This window comes from Scyliorhinus torazame, chromosome 5 (assembly GCF_047496885.1).
Source record: "Scyliorhinus torazame isolate Kashiwa2021f chromosome 5, sScyTor2.1, whole genome shotgun sequence".
NCBI lineage: Eukaryota > Metazoa > Chordata > Chondrichthyes > Carcharhiniformes > Scyliorhinidae > Scyliorhinus > Scyliorhinus torazame.
This window is the reverse complement of record NC_092711.1, coordinates 151,146,979-151,165,826: the sequence shown is the minus strand read 5'-3', so window position 1 is coordinate 151,165,826 and position 18,848 is coordinate 151,146,979. Positions and strand designations below refer to the sequence as shown.

General features: G+C 47.1%; 2 protein-coding genes and 1 non-coding gene across 6 annotated transcripts in view; all 3 read left to right on the top strand.

The window, feature by feature from the left end:
* Nucleotides 1-18,848, top strand: part of LOC140422059 (uncharacterized) — a 222,637-nt gene that overhangs the window by 171,186 nt on the left and 32,603 nt on the right. The window lies entirely within an intron of this gene.
* Nucleotides 15-9,837, top strand: LOC140422060 (uncharacterized). 4 transcript variants are annotated; one of them, XM_072507050.1, is made up of 2 exons: nt 15-161; nt 2,345-9,837. In XM_072507050.1, the coding sequence occupies exon 2, from the start codon at nt 2,695-2,697 to the stop codon at nt 3,745-3,747; it is 1,053 nt and encodes a 350-aa protein (XP_072363151.1). In that variant the 5' UTR covers nt 15-161; nt 2,345-2,694; the 3' UTR covers nt 3,748-9,837. The 4 variants fall into 4 exon arrangements, with proteins under 4 accessions (XP_072363151.1, XP_072363152.1, XP_072363150.1 ...); XM_072507051.1 differs by having other exon boundaries at nt 37-134; XM_072507049.1 differs by having other exon boundaries at nt 47-215.
* Nucleotides 12,715-12,786, top strand: trnae-cuc (transfer RNA glutamic acid (anticodon CUC)). Its single transcript has one exon. It is a non-coding gene; the product is annotated as a tRNA-Glu (tRNA).

Sequence of the window (18,848 nt, the reverse complement as noted above, 5' to 3'; positions counted from 1 at the left end):
TCCAGTGCGCAGACCGGCGCGCGGGCGCGGCTGCTCTTGTTCCCCAACACCTCCTCAGGACAAGGTTTCCAGGCAACCGGCTGCGGCCACAGGGAGAAGCCGCTTGGTGATCTCCGCCACTGCGCATGTTCAAGGTTGAGAAGAAGCTGCGCATGTTCAAGGTAGAGGAGAAGCTGCGCATGTTCAAGGTGGAGGAAAAGCTGCGCATGTTCAAGGTAGAGGAAAAACTGCCCATGTTCAAGGTAGAGGAAAAGCTGCGCATATACGGAAGTGCCCATCCCTGACCTTTCTCCTCCGGTATTGACCAATGGGACGAGTGGGAGGACCGGAAGGACTCTGGTCCTCCAGTCAATCAGAGCGCGGGCTTTGTGTGAATAAAGATTGAGCTTCACACAGATTGAAACGTCCTCCTGACTCCAACATCTGTAAGTAAAACACTTTTTTTTCTCCCCTTTCCATTTCTTTTCTCATTCTGACTTTCAGTTGGTCACTTCCAGCAACTGAAGGGAAAGGAAGTGAATCCAGGGAGGGTGCAGACTCTGGAAAGGTTGGCCCAAGTCTCTCTCTCTTAGAATCACAGACTACAGCACAGATAAGGCCCTTCGGCCAATCAAGTCATCACTGATGCATGAAAAACACCTGACTTGCCTACCAAATGCCATTTGTCAGAGCGTGGCCCAAAGCCTTGAATGTTATGACATGCCAGGTCATTCAGGTACTTTTTAGAAGGATGTGAGGCCTCTTACACCCTCCCAGGCAGTGCATTCGAGACCATGATGTGGAGATGCCAGCGTTGGACTGGGGTAAGCACAGTAAGAAGTCTTGCAACACCAGGTTAAAGTCCAACAGGTGTTTCGAATCACTAGCTTTTGGAGCACAGCTCCTTCATCAGCTGAGTGAAGAGGTGGGTTCCACAACCACATATATAGACAAAGGCAATGATGCAAGACAATACTTTGAACGTGAGTATTTGCAGGCAATTAAATCTTTACAAGTCCAGATGTAGCGACTGGAGAGAGGGATAATCGCAGGTTAAAGAGGTGTGAATTGTCTCAAGCCATGTCAGTTGGTAGGATTCCACAAGCTCAGGCCAGATGGTGGGGGTGAATGTAATTAGACATGAATCCAAGGTCCCGGTTGAGGCCGTACTCGTGCGTGTGGAACTTGGCTATCAGTTTCTGCTCGGCGATTCTGCGTTGGAGAAGGTTTACCGTAGATCAGAGGCTGAATGCTCTTGACTGCTGAAATGTTCCCCGACTGGAAGGGAACATTCCCGCCTGGCAGTTGTCGCACGATGTCGTTTCATCCGTTTTCGCAGCATCTACATGGTCTCGCCAATGTACCACGCCTCGGGACATCCTTTCCTGCAGCGTATGAGGTAGACCATGTTGGCCGAGTCCCATGAGTCTGTACCGCGTGCCTGTTGGGTGGTGTTCCCACGTGTCATGATGGTACCCATGTTGATGATCTGGCACGTCTTGCACAGGTTGCCATAGCAGTGTTGTGTGGTGTCGTGGTCGCTGTTCTCCTGAAGTACCATGACCACCCTCTGGGTAAACAGGTTTTTTCTCAATTCTCCCCTAATAATAATCTTTTATTGTCAGAAGTATGAAGTTACTGTGAAAAGCCCTTAGTCACCACATCCCGGCGCCTGTCTGGGTAAGCTGGTATGGGAATTGAACCCACGCTGCTGGCTTTGTTCTTCATTACAAACCAGCTGTCTAGCCTGCTGAGCTAAACCAGCGGGGGGGGGAGGGAGGGAGGCGGGGGGGGGAGGGAGGGAGGCGGGGGGGGGAGGGAGGGAGGCGGGGGGGAGGGAGGCGGGGGGAGGGAGGGGGGGGAGGAGGGGGGAGGGGGGGACGGGGAGGAGAGGGGGAGGAGGGGGGACGGGGAGGAGAGGGGGAGGAGGGGGGGACGGGGAGGAGAGGGGGAGGAGGGGGGGACGGGGAGGAGAGGGGGAGGAGGGGGGGACGGGGAGGAGAGGGGGAGGAGGGGGGGGACGGGGAGGAGAGGGGGGGGACGGGGAGGGGGAGGAGGGGGGGAGGGGGAGGAGGGGGGAGGGGGAGGAGGGGGGAGGGGGAGGAGGGGGGGAGGGGGAGGAGGGGGGAGGGGGCGAGGGGGGGGAGGAGGAGGGGGGGAGGGAGCGCTGAATCAGCACCTTCAGGAAAATTGGAGGGGTGAATATTAGATACAGCAGAGTGAGAATGGAGGGAGAGTGTGTGGGATGGAGATTTACAGCTTTTGGGAATGAGAGAGGAAAGAATGTTATCTAGGAACTAGAATTGTCTGTTCTGAATTTCTATCCTGTACTGACAGCGATGATTTTTGTAATTTGTTTTTACAGGATATTAGAAGAGGAGGAATTACAGACAGAAATTGCAAAAGTCACATCTCGATCTGACTGAGTCCTTGGGACCTGAAAATCATCGGCCTTTGAATCGAGAAGGAGAAATGTTTGACTAATCTGTCTGCTTGAAAAGACTTTAAACATCAATGTGACTGGAAAAGCACCGAGACACACACACCCGAGTGAGAGTGTTCCAGAGCACTGACTGTGGAAAGAGCTATAACCAGTTACACAGCCTGAAAAAACATCACACCATTCACAGCGGGGAGAGACCGTACACGTGTTCTGTGTGTCGATGAGGCGTCAATTGATTGTCCGACCTGAAGAGACTCAAGGACACCCAATACATGGAGAAACCGTGGAAATGTGAAGCTTGTGGGAAGAGATTCCGAGTCCGATCGAAGCTGGAGATTCATCAACGCAGTCACACAGGGGAGAGGCCATTTACCTGCTCTGTGTGTGGGAAGGGATTCACTGAATTATCCAGCCTGAAGTCACATGAAAGAGTTCACACTGTGGAGAAGCCGTTTCCCTGCTCTCAGTGTGGGAAGGGATTCAGACATTCATCCACCCTGAAGTCACATCAGCGAATTCATACTGGGGAGAGACCGTTCACCTGCTCTCAGTGTGAGAAGAGATTCACTGCGTTATCTAGCTTGAAGTCACACCAGCGAGTTCACACTGGGGAGAAGCCATTCACCTGCTATCAGTGTGGGAAGGGATTCAGTCAGGTATCCAACCTGAAGACACACCAGCGAGTTCACACTGGGGAGAAGCTATTCACCTGCTCTCAGTGTGGGAAGGAATTCACTGCGTTATTCAGCCTGAAGTCACATCAGCGAATTCACACTGGGGAGAAGCCATTCACCTGCTCTCAGTGTGGGAAAGGATTTACTCAGTCACCCCACCTGCAGGCACACCAGCGAGTTCACAGTGGGGAGAGACCGTTCCCCTGCTCTCAGTGTGGGAAGGAATTCAGAGATTTATCCACCCTGCGGACACACCAGCGAATTCACACAGGGGAGAGGCCGTTCACCTGCTCTCAGTGTGGGAAGAGATTCGCTCAGTTATCCAGCCTGACGATACACCAGCGGGTTCACACAGGGGAGAGGCCGTTCATCTGTTCTCAGTGTGGGAAGGGATTCAGACATTCATCCACCCTGTGGAGACATGAGCGATTTCACACTGGGGAGAAGCCGTTCATCTGCTCTCAGTGTGGTAATGGATTCACTCAGTTATCCCACTTGAAGAGTCACCAGCGAATTCACACTGGGCAGAAGCCCTTCACCTGCTCTCATTGTGGGAAAGGATTCCGACATTCATCTAACCTGCAGAGACATCAGCGAGTTCACACGGGGAGAGGCCATTCACCTGCTCTGATTAGGGGAGGCATTGAGTGATCTATCTCATTTGCGGAGACACTGGCGAGTTCGCACAGGGGAGAGGCCGTTCATCTGCTCTCAATGTGGGAACACATTTTGTGTTTCATCACAACTACTGAGACACCAACAAGTTCACAATTGATTGCAGGGATTGAATTCTGCTGTTGTTGTTTCTGCTCTCAATTACATTCAGAACTGCAATTTATTCATCCTGTCAATTGGTCAATACGGATAGTCTTTCTACTGGAAAGACTGGTCTTGCAACGTTTCCTCCAGTGGGCTGATGCTCTTTGAGCTTTGTTGCGAATACATGGTTTCCAATTTCACAAGGGTCAAGAGTGGAAATGTGTTGGCAGTTAGAAGATATTTAGTTTCCATTTCTGTTTGGAACCCCCTAAAGCATGCCACGTTGCCATGAAGATGGGCTTTGGTGGTTACATGGTTCTTTGTTTAATTTTTCTGTGTGTTTCTCAAAGAAGGAAACTGTTGAGGTATGAGGGACAGGTTGTCTGTGGTAGGTTGGGAAATTACAATAAAAGGTTAGACAATAAACAGACATTTGCTGGCATTTAAAGATTTATTACATATTTGCAACAAATACACATTGCTTTCAGCAACAAAAATCCACAGGAAAAGTGATGCAGTAATTCTTCCCACCTACTGAGACACCAAAAGGTTCACAATTGATTGCAGGAGTTGGCTTCTGTTATTGTTTCTACTCTCAATTATATCCAGCACTGCCTTTCGTTCATTTTCACAGCTGCTCAGACATAGATTCCTTTAAGAAACAAAAATCCAACAGGAATGGTGATGCAACCGTAGCGAACAAGAAAAGTTACAGATTCCATTAGATCCAAGGAAGAGGCTCATAAAGTGGCAAAAATAGTCGTGAGCCTGAGGATTGGGAACTAGTTTTAGAATTTAGCAAAGGAGGATCAAGAAACTGATAAAGAGAAAATAGAATATGAGAGCAAACTGGGGAGAACTGGAAAAGCTCCTATAGGAATGTGAAAAGGAAAAGATTAGCAAAGACCAATGTGTGTCCATTCCAGCCAGAGACAGGAGAGTTTATAATGGGGAATAAGGAAATGGCAGAGAAACTAAACAATTTGTGTCTGGCTTCATGGAGGAAGATACAGAAATTCTCCCCAAAACATGAGAACACCAAGGGGTTCTCACAATTGTGAGCATGAGTGAAAAAGTAGTACTGGAGAATGTAATTGGATTAAAAATTAATAAATCCCCAAAAGCTGATGCAGCATGGGTTCACAAAGGGTAGGTCGTGTCTGACTAATTTGGTAGAATTTTTTGAGGCCGTTACCAGTGCAGTAGATAACGGGGAGCCAATGGATGTGGTATATCTGGATTTCCAGAAAGCTTTTGACAAGGTGCCACACAAAAGGTTGCTGCATAAACTAAAGATGCATGGCATTGAGGTAAAGTGGTAGCATGGGTAGAGGATTGGTTAACTAACAGAAAGCAGAGAGTGGGGATAAATGGGTGTTTCTCTGGTTGGCAACCTGTAACTAGTGGGGTCCCTCAAGGATCAGTGTTGGGCCCGCAGTTGTTCACAATTTACATGGACGATTTGGAGTTGGGGACCAAGTACAATGTGTCAAAATTTGCAGACGACACTAAGATGAGTGGTAAAGCAAAAGGTGCAGAGGATACCGGAAGTCTGCAGAAGGATTTGGATAAGTTAGGTGAATGGGCTAGGGTCTGGCAGATGGAATTCAATGTTGCCAAGTGTGAGGCTATCCATTTTAGGAGGAATAACAGCAGAATGGATTATTATTTAAACGGTAAGATGTTAAAACATGCTGCTGTGCAGAGGGACATGGGTGTGCTGGTGCACGAGTCGCAAAAAGTTGGTGTGCAGATGCAACAGGTGATTAAGAAGGCTAATCGAGTTTTGTCTTTCATTGCTAGAGGGATGGAGTTCAAGACTAGTGAGGTTATGCTGCAATTGTATAGGGTGTTGGTGAGGCCGCATCTGGGGTATTGTGTTCAGTTTTGGTCTCCTTACCTGAGAAAGGACATACTGGCACTGTAGGGAGTGCAGAGGAGATTCACTAGGTTGATCCCAGAGTTGAGGGGATTAGATTATGACGAGAGGTTGAGTAGACTGGGACTGTACTCATTGGAGTTAAGAAGGATGCGGGGGGGGGATCTTATTGAGACAGAGCAAATTATGAAGGGAATAGGTAGGATAGATGCGGGCAGGTTGTTTCCACTGGTCGGGGAAAGCAGAACTAGGGGGCATAGCCTCAAAATAAGGGGAAGTAGATTTAGGACGGAGTGTAGGAGGAACTTCTTCACCCAAAGGGTTGTGAATCTCTGGAATTCCTTGCCCAGTGAAGCAGTTGAGGCTCCTTCTTTAAACATTTTTAAGAAAAAGATGGATGCCTTTCTAAAGAATAAAGGATTCGGGAATATGGTGTACGGGCCAGAGAGTGGAGCTGAGTCCGCAAAGATCAGCCATGATCTCATCAAATGGCGGAGCAGGCTCGAGGGGCCAGATGGCCTACTCCTGTTCCTAATTCTTATGAATCCGACCAAGGTTCCCATTTTACGGGACGTGTCATGCAGAACGTCCTCACGATATTTGGCATCACCCAAAAATTCCACATAGCATACCACCCACGTGGTATCGTGGAGTGCATGAATCGGACCCTAAAAACCACCCTCAGAAAAATGGTCCAGCAGAACAACAGCACTTGGGACTCAGTCCTCCCTTTTGTGCTGATGTTTTTGCGTAACACTATTTCTACCTCCAGAGGTTACACACCACACACCCTCCTGACCGGACGCCCCATGCAAGGCACAGAATATTTGTTAGGTTTGGACCTGACCAGCCCCGAAATGACGGCCCTCACACACGAGAAAGCCGTGGAGCAATTAGTTGCAAATGTTAAAACGGCTCAGCTAGCAGCCGCAGTAAAATTGGGCACCAGAAAGAAACAGAGCAAGGCTTGTTTCGACAAGACAGTGCATGCGACTGAGTATAGTATCTGACAGCAAGTGATGCTTTCTGTATATATCCCCAGCACATTCTTGTCATCAAAATACTCGGGTCCGTATTACATTGCGGATAAAGTAAGCCCTTCCGTTTACAAAATAAAGTACCCCAATGGTAAGACTGCATGATTTCATATAAACCAGCTGAAGGCTTATGGAACACAGTCGAACCACGCACACCACGTCATGCTTGACGCAGCACACCACACCCCGCCCACAGCCAACATAACCCTACCAGCCCCCACCACGACCAGCCCAGCCACGACTCGACCTCGACTCCATCCCCGAAATATACACTCCGCCCCGGAACGCCCACAGACTGCAGCAGCAGAGACAGCGACTGTGGCTTGGACGATAGCCACAGCACGCCTCCCTACTATCCCCATGCACCAGGACCCACAACTAGCGACTCCGACTTCGATCCAAGTGATCCCTTCCTGATCACTTTCCTGAACAAGTCCCACCACTGAACCACACTGATGACCCCGCTTTTGTCCCCACACAACTAGACACCAATTAGTGGCACCGAGACAACTCATACCGACTCGTCCGCAACGACGAGAGTGACCCCACCTCACACCTTGCAGCCCTTTCAGCCCTAATCCACTCCAGAGTTTGGCACCCGGGAGAAGAGGACGACCTTGGGTCTGACTCCCAAACCGCCAACCCCTTTGCGACCCTGTTCGCAACCGAGAACTGAGGTGCCCAGATGATGTTTTAAAGGAACCGCTTGGGAGAAGTGTTGTCCTTTCTGATGGAACCTGCAGAATGTTTATGGTGTTTGTAAGTTTGTTCAATGTTGTATGTCCGACAGGAGAATTTTTCTCACTGCCACACGCCTATTTGGCTGAAACCTCTGAGAACTTGCCTTCAGAGACTAACCATTGCCAGACGCCAATTCACCTGAAACCTCTGAGGACTTACTCACAGAGACCCACCGTTGCCAGACACTTGTTCAGAGGAACTAGCTTGTCTGCAGACACTTGTTCGTGTACCAGATGCCCGATCGTAACTGCCCTTCTGGTTCGAAGGATAGAACCACTACGGCAGCCCCACCACGATGACTACATTTTTGCCCGTTCTTGTCGGTTGCTCAGGCAGTGGAGAAACGGCATGAGACCCGCCCTGCCTGGAAACCCCCCGCTGGTCAACTACGCTCGGGTAGGAGAGATACGGCATTGGTAGCCATCCTACCCGGGGACTCCATCCAAATCGTACCCGTCGCGGCCCATAGGCACCTCATTTTGGCATTTTTCAGTTCAAAGGGTTTTGTTTGTTTAGGTAACCTTTAGGTTGCCAGCCATCTGCTATTTACATCCTGGAACATTTGGATGCTCAATCAGCACTGGTTCATCATTGGGAAGTGTGTCTTCTCCTAAAATTTGTTTTTTTTTTAAATGAGGGAGTCACACATAGTGACCAATTATAAAGGGAATAATTGGCACAAAAGGACAGACACACTAGCATACCAGATATTAAACAAAGATAGTTACAGACACTGCTTGTTTCTACAGAAGCTCCAGGACCGGAGAAAACAAAGAAAGAAAAGGAAAGAGACCAGCCATGAGGACTTCCTTCATATGGATCAACATAATGTTATTGGACATTTGGTTGCGCGTGACTGCGAACCCCATGACTTCAAACCCCCCAGCCTTTAATGTTTCATTGCCCCGCAGTACCCAGAGCCCAGTCACCAGCGACACTACATCTTCTTGGTGTGCCAGGTTCATAACCTGGTACTCCCTGTCCTATGTGATCGAAACACTATTAGCGTTGGTGATACTCTGCTGTGTAGTGCAGACTATGCGTCTACGAAAATAAAGAAGGATAACCTACCGCGCTCGAACCCCGGTATATAAGATCAGATCCCTTATGTTCGGTTACGACCAGACCCCCGACCCCCGCGATCTATTATAAAATAATAAAGTGCATTCACTTGCGTTTATTGTTGTTGTAAATAAAGAGATGTGAAAAACTTTTTCATGAGCAAAAATTGTATGATCCTGAGCTTGACTGCCAAGCCAGGAAAGACTGTCTGAAATGCTATGATTTTGTTGTATGATTGAGGAAGGTAGGATAATGGAATGTTTAAGCGAGTGTAGTATATTAAGGATAAGTTAGAGGTTCCAAGTTTGTTGTTTTGTAATGCATGTCCCTGTCTGACATAGCGCCCTTAGAATTGTTAGTTAAAAAATTTTGTGCATAGATATGGTCAGTGCAGAGGCCATGAAGGAAGTGCCCCCCCCCCGTCCCCCCGGGTCAGGGAATGGAAAGTAACATAATGATGTGATCCTTCACGCTTCGCGTTAGGATCACAAGGAGGAAATGTAGCCAGTTAAAATGGCTAACTCCCGATTAGAATGGCCAAACCCCGATTTAAAATGGCAAATGGAAGAGGCTGATGGGAAAATCAGCCAACAGGACTAAAACAAACAGCTGCAGGTAAAACTGTGTATTCGCCTCTGGGGAGGCCAGACAGAATCGATACCTGCAGCCATCAGCATAACAACACACCAGCCATCTGAATATGAATTAGCAATCCCCGGGAACAATGTGCAACAAATTAGACACAAAGCCAACCCAGACTTTTCGGCGCCAGCAGGAGCCTACACAAAGAGGTGAACGACCACGCCAAAACCGCCCATTGATCAAGGAATCGCTCCAGCATTGGAGAACATCGAACCAAGTGATTGGGACAAAGTCTAATCACTTGGAACCAGGTACAGGGTCCACCCCGAAAGGTGGGAAGCCTCTGGGGACTATAAGAATAGAGTCCAAGTTCAAATCGATGTCTCTGCACCCTTCTCTCTCCAGCCTTTGAGACCCTTCTGCTGACCTTCTGCAACAGCTGCTAAAATGGTAAGTCTTACTTCAATGCTCGCTACGAGATAGGCGCTCCTGGCTATCGACCTGTACCAGCTTTGAATCCCGCAGGCTCAGAACCCATACGAAAGGCCATTCGTTTCCCTGACCTGGTGGGCCATTCCCAAAGTTAAGTATTGGCCTGTTAGTTGTAGGAAGTAGCTTAGAAGTAGAATTAACGTATAAGTATTTACTGTATATAATAAATGTGCGTTGATTTAACTCTTACTAAGCGGTGTGTTGGATTATTGATCATTACTCGGACTTGAAGCTCGTGGCGGTATCAGAAAGATACCTGGCGACTCAAGAGCAAAGATGATAGAACAAGAGCAATTAAACTAAGGCTAAAACGAGCAACAATTGTCCTCTGCTCGCTTTTAAAGGCTTCCCATTCCTCTGGCTTCCCACTAATGCTCGCCACTTCGTAAGCTTTTTCTTTCGTTTTTATGCTGTCCTTGACATCCCTCATCAGCTATGGATGCCTTGTCCTCCCCTTAGCATATATTCTGCTCCTTGGGATGAATTTCTGTTGTGCCTGCCTAATAACCCCCCAAAACACCTGCCCTGCTAGGCTCCTTTTCCAATCAACTCCGGCTAGCTCCTCCCTCATGTCTTTGTAGTTACCTTTATTTCATTGCAATAAAATACGGTGAATGGCCTCCTGCACTGTAGGGATTTGAGAATCCCAAAATTATTGCACAGCACTTGGAAAACAGTGGCAGGATTGGGCAGAGTCAGCATGGATTTATGAAAGGGAAAATCATGCTTGACAAATCGACTGGAATTCAGCAAAATGAGGGAAATGTTGACGCGGAGCTGGGTTCGATTCCCGGGCAGGGCATGATGCTTTATTGTTGTCCAGCAAACCGTTCAACGAAGCTGAATCGCAGTTTCACAGAAAAGAGCTCTGCCAGAATCAGTTAAGTGAGATTTGTTGTTTCACATCAGAGCTGAAAAAGTCACAAGTGCAGCAGGTCGAGAACAAGTACAGATGCTGGAAGAGACGGAGAGATGTTGACTTCAGCCAAAATTTGGGTGGTAATTGGCCAGATGTTATTGCTCACCAAATACAAGTATCTCCCAGATCTGGGTGCAAATCTCGGGCGTGGCATCAGGAAAATTTCTCACTCAAATTATTCAGTGCATTGAGTCTCAGGAGCTGAATACAACGAAAGAAGCATCAGTCATTTAGGGATTATGTAAATACGGCGCGGAGGTTAAGTGAGCGGGGTATAATCTGCCTGCATGTTTCTGAGCCTGTGCTCGGTGTATTGGGAGCTTTGCTTCTGGTTGGAGTGTCCCCGGGATGGGCAGTAACCCGCTGATTGAAGCTGAAGTCCCCGCGTTCTGCTGGCAGCGAGTGAATGGAGAGTTTGGGTAAAATCCTGCTGCTTGTCCCTCTCTCACCCACTGTGGAGCCGGGGAAGAAAGAATCTCATTCAAAACTTGTGGAAGTGTAAATGGCACAAGGCTGTGAGATGACGTGTGTTAATGTTTAACAACAAATCGGAACGAGGAAGCGTTGCCTCATAATTACAGATGAGTAAGTTTCTTGCTTATGCCCAGTATGAAACAGGGGAGTTTGTGTATGTTAAGCAAACGTGATAGTTTCACGTCAGAAAAAGATCAACAAAAATTCTAATATTGATCAAAACTTAATTGCGAAAAGGATTAACTGTCAATGTTTTGAAAAATTGAAATGAGTTATTTGAAATTACTCAATGTAATTACTAATGAATGTCCGCCGGATACGTTTCACAGGGGCCACAGTGATAAGGTTGGTGGGTTTAGGAAATTGGAAGTTACACATGAGCAGCTTTTGGGACTATTTCACCTCACTGTCGATTTCATGTTACAGCGAACAACAATCGGTGTTGTGATTGGCTTAAGATGTCACTTGTGTTCATTTTAAACATGTAATTTTGTATAATTCTAATGAAAACTCGGCCAAAATAAAAGGTGAATGATATACTGTAAACCCGGGTTAAAATTTTCCGTGTCAGTTTCCCGGGTGGTCTAGTGGTTAGGATTCGGCGCTTTTACCGCCGCGGGTTCGATTCCCGGTCAGGGAATGATGAATTATTGTTGTCCAGCAAAATGTTCAATGAAGCTGAATCGCAGTTTCACAGTGCCAGAATCAGTTCAGTGACATTTGTTGTTTGACATCAGAGCTGAAAAAGTCACAAGTGCAGCAGGTGGAGAACAAAGACAGAGGCAGGAAGAAACGGACAGTGATTGAGGTCACAGGAGCTGAATACAACAGAAGAAGCTCAAAGGAAATGATACTCAATGAGGGATTGAGTAAATGCTGCTCGGAGGTTAAGTGAGCGGGGTATAATCTACCTGCATGTTTCTGAGCCTGTGCTCGGTGTATTGGGAGCTTTGCTCCTGGTTACAGTGTCCCCGGGATGGGCAGTTAGCCGCTGATTGAAGCTGCAGTCCCCGCGTTCTGCTGGCAGCGGGTGAATGGAGAATTAGGGTAAAATCCTGCTGCTTGTCCCTCTCTCACCCACTGTGGAGCCGGGGAAGAGAGAAACACATTCCAAACTTGTGGAAGTATAAATGTCACAAGGCTGTGAGATGACGTGTTGTGTTAATGTTTATCAACAAATCGGAACGAGGAAGCTTTGCCTCATAATTACAGATGAGTAAGTTGTATTGTTTATGCCCTGTTTGAAACCGGGGAGTTTGTTTATGTTCAGCAAACGTGATAGTTTCACTTCAGCAAAAGATCAACATAAACTGGAAACTTCAATTTTATCAAAACTTAATTGCGACAAAAAATGTTTTTAACAATTGAAATGAGTTATTCCTATTTACTGATGAATGTTTGCCGGATGTTGCGTTGTAAGTTTCACAGGAGCCACAGTGATCAAGTTGGTGGGTTTTGGAAATTGGAAGTTACACATGAGCAGCTTGTTGGGCTATTTCACCTCACTGTCGATTTCATGTTTCAGCGACAGCAATTGCTGTTGTGATTAGCTAAAGATGTCACTTCTGTTCATTCTAAACATATAATTTTGTATATTTCTAATTAAAACTGGGCAATAAGAATGAAAGGCGAATGATATACTGTCAGACGGGTTAAAACCCTGTTTGTCAGTTTCCCTGGTGGTCTAGTGGTTAGGATTCGGCGCTCTCACCGCCGCGGCCCGGGTTCGATTCCCGGTCAGGGAATGATGAATTATTGTTGTCCACCAAACCGTTCAAGGAAGCTGAATCGCAGTTTCACAGAAAAGAGCTGTGCCAGAATCAGCTAAGTGATGTTTGTCGTTTCACATCAGAGCTGAAAAAGTCACAAGTGCAACAGGTCGAGAACAAATACAGAGGCAGGAAGAAACGGTCAGTGATTGGCTGCAATGCAAGTGAGAGAGATGTTGACGCAAGCGCAAATCTGCGTGGTATTGGGCCAGATAATATTGCTCTCACAGACAGAAATATCTCGCCGATCTCGGTGCAAATCTCTTCTAACTGAAATTATTCAGTCCATTGATGTCACAGGATCTGAATACACCCAAAGAAGCTCAAAGGATGTTCCACTGACTGAGGGATTGTGTAAATGCTGCTCGGAGGTTAAGTGAGCAGGGTATAATCTACCTGCATGTTTCTGAGCCTGTGCTCGGTGTATTGGGAGCTTTGCTCCTGGTTGGAGTGTCCCCGGGATGGGCAGTAACCCACTGATTGAAGCTGCAGTCCCCGCGTTCGGGTAAAATCCTGCTGCTTGTCCCTCTCTCACCCACTGTGAAGCCGGGGAAGAAAGAATCTCATTCAAAACTTGTGGAAGTGTAAATGTCACATGGCTGTGAGATGACGTGTTGTGTTAATGTTTAACAACATATCGGAACCAGGAAGCTTTCCTCATAGTTACAGATGAGTACTTTTTAATATTCCTGCCCAGTGTGAAACAGGAGAGTTTGTGTTTGTTCCGCAAACGTGTGATAGTTCCAGTTCAGAACAAGAACATCAAAAATTGGAAACGATTCTAATTTTGATCAAAACTTAATTGCGAAAAGGATTATGTTAACTATGTTTTCAAAAAGTAAAATGAGTTATTTGAAATGACGAATGAATGTCCGCCGGATGACGTGTTGTCAGTTTCACAGGAGCCACAGTGATAAGGTATGTTGGTTTAGGAAATTGGAAGTTACACATGAGCAGCTTTTGGGACTATTTCACCTCACTGTCGATTTCATGTTACATCGAACAACAATCGGTGTTGTGATTGGCTGAAGATGTCACTTGTGTTCATTTTAAACATGTAATTTTGTATACTTCTAATGAAAACTCGGAAATCAAAATAAAAGGCGAGTAATATACTGTCAACCCGGGTTACAACTTTTATCGTTAGTTTCCCTGGTGGTCTAGTGGTTAGGATTCGGCGCTCGATTCCCGGTCAGGGAATGATGAATTATTGTTGTCCAGCAAAATGTTCAATGAAGCTGAATCGCAGTTTCACAGAAAAGAGCTGTGCCAGAATCAGTTCAGTGACATTTGTTGTTTCACATCAGAGCTGAAAAAGTCACAAGTGCAGCAGGTGGAGAACAAAGACAGGGGCAGGAAGAAATGGACAGTGATTGGCTGCAAAGTGAGAGGGATTATGAAGCAAGCGAAAATTTGAGTGGTATTGGGCCAGATTTTGATGCTCACACAGACACAATAATCCCCCCCCCCCCCCCCCCGATCAGAGTCCGAATCTCGGGCGTGATGACAAGAAAACTTCGAACTCAAATTATTCAGTCCATTGAGGTCACAGGAGCTGAATACAACAGAAGAAGCTCAAAGGAAATGATACTCACTGAGGGATTGAGTAAATGCTGCTCGGAGGTTAAGTGAGCGGGGTATAATCTACCTGCATGTTTCTGAGCCTGTGCTCGGTGTATTGGGAGCTTTGCTCCTGGTTGGAGTGTACCCGGGATGGGCAGTTAGCCGCTGATTGAAGCTGCAGTCCCCGCGTTCTGCTGGCTGCGGGTGAATGGAGAATTAGGGTAAAATCCTGCTGCTTGTCCCTCTCCCACCCACTGTGGAGCCGGGGAAGAAAGAAACACATTCCAAAAGTGTAAATGTCACAAGGCTGTGAGATGACGTTTATGTGTGTTAATGTTTAACAACAGATCGGAACGAGGAAGCTTTGCCTCATAATTACAGATGAGTAAGTTGTATTGTTTATGCCCAGTCTGAAACAGGGGAGTTTGTTTATGTTCAGCAAACGTGATAGTTTCACTTCAGAAAAAGATCAACATAAACTGGAAACTTCAAATTTTGATCAAAACCTAATTGCGACAAAAAATGTTTTTAACAATTGAAATGAGTTATTTCTATTTACTGATGAATGTCTGCCGGATGTTGTGTTGTAAGTTTCACAGGAGCCACAGTGATCAAGTTGGTGGGTTTTGGAAATTGGAAGTTACACATGAACAGCTTGTTGGGCTATTTCACCTCACTGTCGATTTCATGTTCCAGCGAACAACAATCGGTGTTGTGATTAGCTTAAGATGTCACTTCTGTTAATTCTAAACATGTAATTTTGTAAATTTTCTAATTAAAACTGGGAAATAAGAATGAAAGGCGAATGATATACTGTCAGACGGGTTAAAACCCTGATTGTCAGTTTCCCTGGTGGTCTAGTGGTTAGGATTCGGTGCGTTCACCGCCGCGGCCTGGGTTCAATTCCCGGTGAGGGAATGATGCTTTATTGTTGTCCACCAAACCGTTCAACGAAGCTGAATCGCAGTTTCGCAGAAAAGAGCTGTGCCAGAATCAGTTAAGTGATGTTTGTCGTTTCACATCAGAGCTGAAAAAGTCACAAGTGCAGCAGGTCGAGAACAAATACAGAGGCAGGAAGAAACGGTCAGTGATTGGCTGCAATGCAAGTAAGAGAGATGTTGACGCAAGCGCAAATCTGCGTGGTATTGGGCCAGATGTTATTGCTCTCACAGACAGAAATATCTCCCCGATCTCGGTGCAAATCTCCAACGTGATGATAAGAAAACTTCTCACTGAAATTATTCAGTCCATTGAGGTCACAGGATCTGAATACACTTAAAGAAGCTCAAAGGAAATGGGGGGAGCAGATACGTGGAGATTTAGCCGGCCGGCAGCGAGGGAGTTCTCGTACTCCTCCCACGTCCACAAGGTGTACTCACGAATTGACTACTTTGTTGTGAGTCTGGACCTGCTGGCCGGAATGGTGGGGGCAGAATATTCGGCAATTGCCAGATCGGACCATGCTCCGCACTGGGTAGACCAGCAGTTTTGTAAGGACAGCTTTCAGCACCCACCATGGAGGCTGGAAGTTGGACTATTTGCGGACGAGGCGGTGTATGAGAAGCTGGTGAAATGCATGCAGAATTACCTGCAGGTGAACAATACTGGAGAAGTCTCAGCAGCGGGAGGCACTGAAGGTAGTGGTGAGAGGGGAGCTGATTTCAACCCGGGTGTACAGGGACAGGACAGATAGGGCTGAGACGGACCGACTCATTAAGGAAATTCTACGGACGGACAGGAGTTACGCGGAATCCCCGAGGCCAGAGTTACTCAGGAAACGACAGAGGCTGCAGGCCGAATTTGGGGTGCTGACTACAGGCAAGGCTGTAGAGCAGCTTAGAAAGGTAACGGTGATTTATGAGCATGGGGAGAAGGCCAGTAGAATGCTTGCACAGCAACTGAGGAAGAGGGAAGCGGCTAGGGAAATAGGGAGGGTAGTGGATGGGGTAGGTAATCTAGTGGGTGTTCCAGCAGGGCTGAACAAGGTCTTTAGGGACTTTTGTAGGAACCTGTACACTTTGGAACCACCCGGGGGAATGAGGCGATTCCTGGACGGACTGACCTTCCCAAGAGTGAGGAGACGTTGGTGGACGTACTGGGGGCCCTGGTCAGGATCGAAGAGGTATTGGGGGCCAGAAGGTCATGCAATTGGGTAAAGCTCCGGGACCGGGCGGGTATCCGGAGGAGTTTTACAAAAAATTTGCTGGGATAGTGGGGCCGGTGCTGGTCAGGGTCTTTAACAAGGCACAGACAGAGGGAGTTTACCCCCAACGATGTCGCAGGCCACCATCTCGCTCATTCTGAAACGGGATAAGGACCAGGAGGCCTGTGGGTCATTCAGGCCGATCTCTTTGATTAACGTAGATGCCAAGCTACTGGCCAACATTTTGGTGACCAGAGTTGAGGACTGTGTACCGGATGTAACTGTGGAGGACCAAACCGGGTTTGTAAAGGGGAGGCAGCTGGTGGCCAACATAAGAAGGCTGCTCAACGTGATTATGATGCCCCCGGAGAGTAGGGAGGTAGAGATAGTGGTAGCCATGGATACTGAAAAGGCTTTTGACCGGGTCGAGTGGGATTTTCTGTGGGAGGTACTAGGATGGTTCGGGTTCAGGCGGGGTTCATCGACTGGGTTAGGCTATTGTATCAGGCCCCGGAGGCGAACAGGACAACATCAGACTACTTTAGACTGCACCGTGGGACAAGACAGGGCTACCCTCTCTCCCCACTACTGTTTGTGCTGGCTTAGAGATTGCACCGTAAAATTGCACTGAGATCTTCTAGGGGCTGGAAAGGGCTAGTCCTGGAGGGGGGGGGGGGGGGTGGGGGAAGAAGAGTGGAACATAGAGTCTTGTTATATGCGGATGATCTGCTGTTATATGTATCAGACCCAATGGTGGGGATGGACGGTATTATGGCAACTCTGAGGGAATTTAGCCGGTTCTTCGAATACAAATTGAACATGGCTAAGAGCGAGTTGTTTGTAATTCAGGCGAGGGGGCAGGAGAGTAGGCTGAAGGGGTTGCCGTTCAGGCTGGTGGGGGAAGAGTTTCCGATATTTGGGGATTCAGATGGCACGGGACTGGGACAGGTTGCACAAGCTCAACCTGTCCCAACTGATGGAACGAGTGAGGGAGGAGGTCCGGAGGTGGGATGCGCTCCCGCTGTCATTGGCGGGGAGGGTGCAGACTGTTAAGATGACGATTCTCCCGCGGTTCTTGGCTGATCTTTTGTGGACTCAGCTCCACTTTCCGGCCCGAACACCATAACCCTTAATCCCTTTATTCTTCAAAAAACTATCTATCTTTATCTTAAAAACATTTACTGAAGGAGCCTCTACTGCTTCACTGGGCAAGGAATTCCATAGATTCACAACCCTTTGGGTGAAGAAGTTCCTCCTAAACTCAGTCCTAAATCTACTTCCCCTTATTTTGAGGCTATGCCCCCTAGTTCTGCTTTCACCCACCAGTGGAAACAACCTGCCCGCATCTATCCTATCTATTCCCTTCATAATTTTATCTGTTTCTATAAGATTCCCCCCTCATCCTTCTAAATTCCAATGAGTACAGTCCCAGTCTACTCAACCTCTCCTCGTAATCCAACCCCTTCAGCTCTGGGATTAATCAAGTGAATCTCCTCTGCACACCCTCCAGTGCCAGTACGTCCTTTCTCAAGTAAGGAGACCAAAACTGAACACAGGATACTCTCTCACTTGCATTGCAGCCAATCACTGACCGTTTCTTCCTGCCTCTAGTAGGTACTAGAAAGGGTTAATGAGCTACAATTTTCTGGAGCTCGGTGCACAACACAACATGAAGTAAGAGGATAGACTTCAGTCAACAGAACAAGAGACAGCTCCACAGTCACCTGGAAGCTGAGAGCTGGTGATCCAGAGTGAACGGACTGATTAACTGCCTGTTAATTATTGTGATTTTGTACTTATTACAATTAACTTAATAAATTCTGTGACAATATTCTTGTACCTGGAATGGTCTGTAACTAGTCAGGAGCTGCAGGTAACGTTCACAACACATTCTAACGTGTGATTGATTTGAATATTATAATTGAGATTGAAGCCAAACCCGGATCTTACAATAGGGTCAAATTTCACATTCTGTTTGGGTAACCTGCACCAACAGTGATGGCTTTTGTAAACTCCTTTTACAGGTTATTAGAAGGGGAGGAGTTACAGAATGAAATTTCACTCCAAACACCACATCAAGATGTGACAGAGTCACTCGATTCATGGGAGCTGAATATCATCGACCTTTGAATTTAGAATGAGAAATGTTTGTCTGTTCTTCTGCTGAGATTCTTAAACATCACTCAGTGTACAGACACTGAGCCAGGCTCATCCGAGTGAGGCATCACTAAAAAAATCCATTTTATATCTTGCAGCTCACCCAAAGATGGAAATTTCAGCACACATTTCTCCATCTTGTATTTTTTAATGTTTTGTTTGCCCGTTAAATATC

Coding starts and splice junctions, on each gene's coding strand:
- LOC140422060 (XM_072507050.1), top strand. CDS start 2,695: ATGGAGAAACCGTGGAAATGTGAAGCTTGTGGGAAGAGATTCCGAGTC.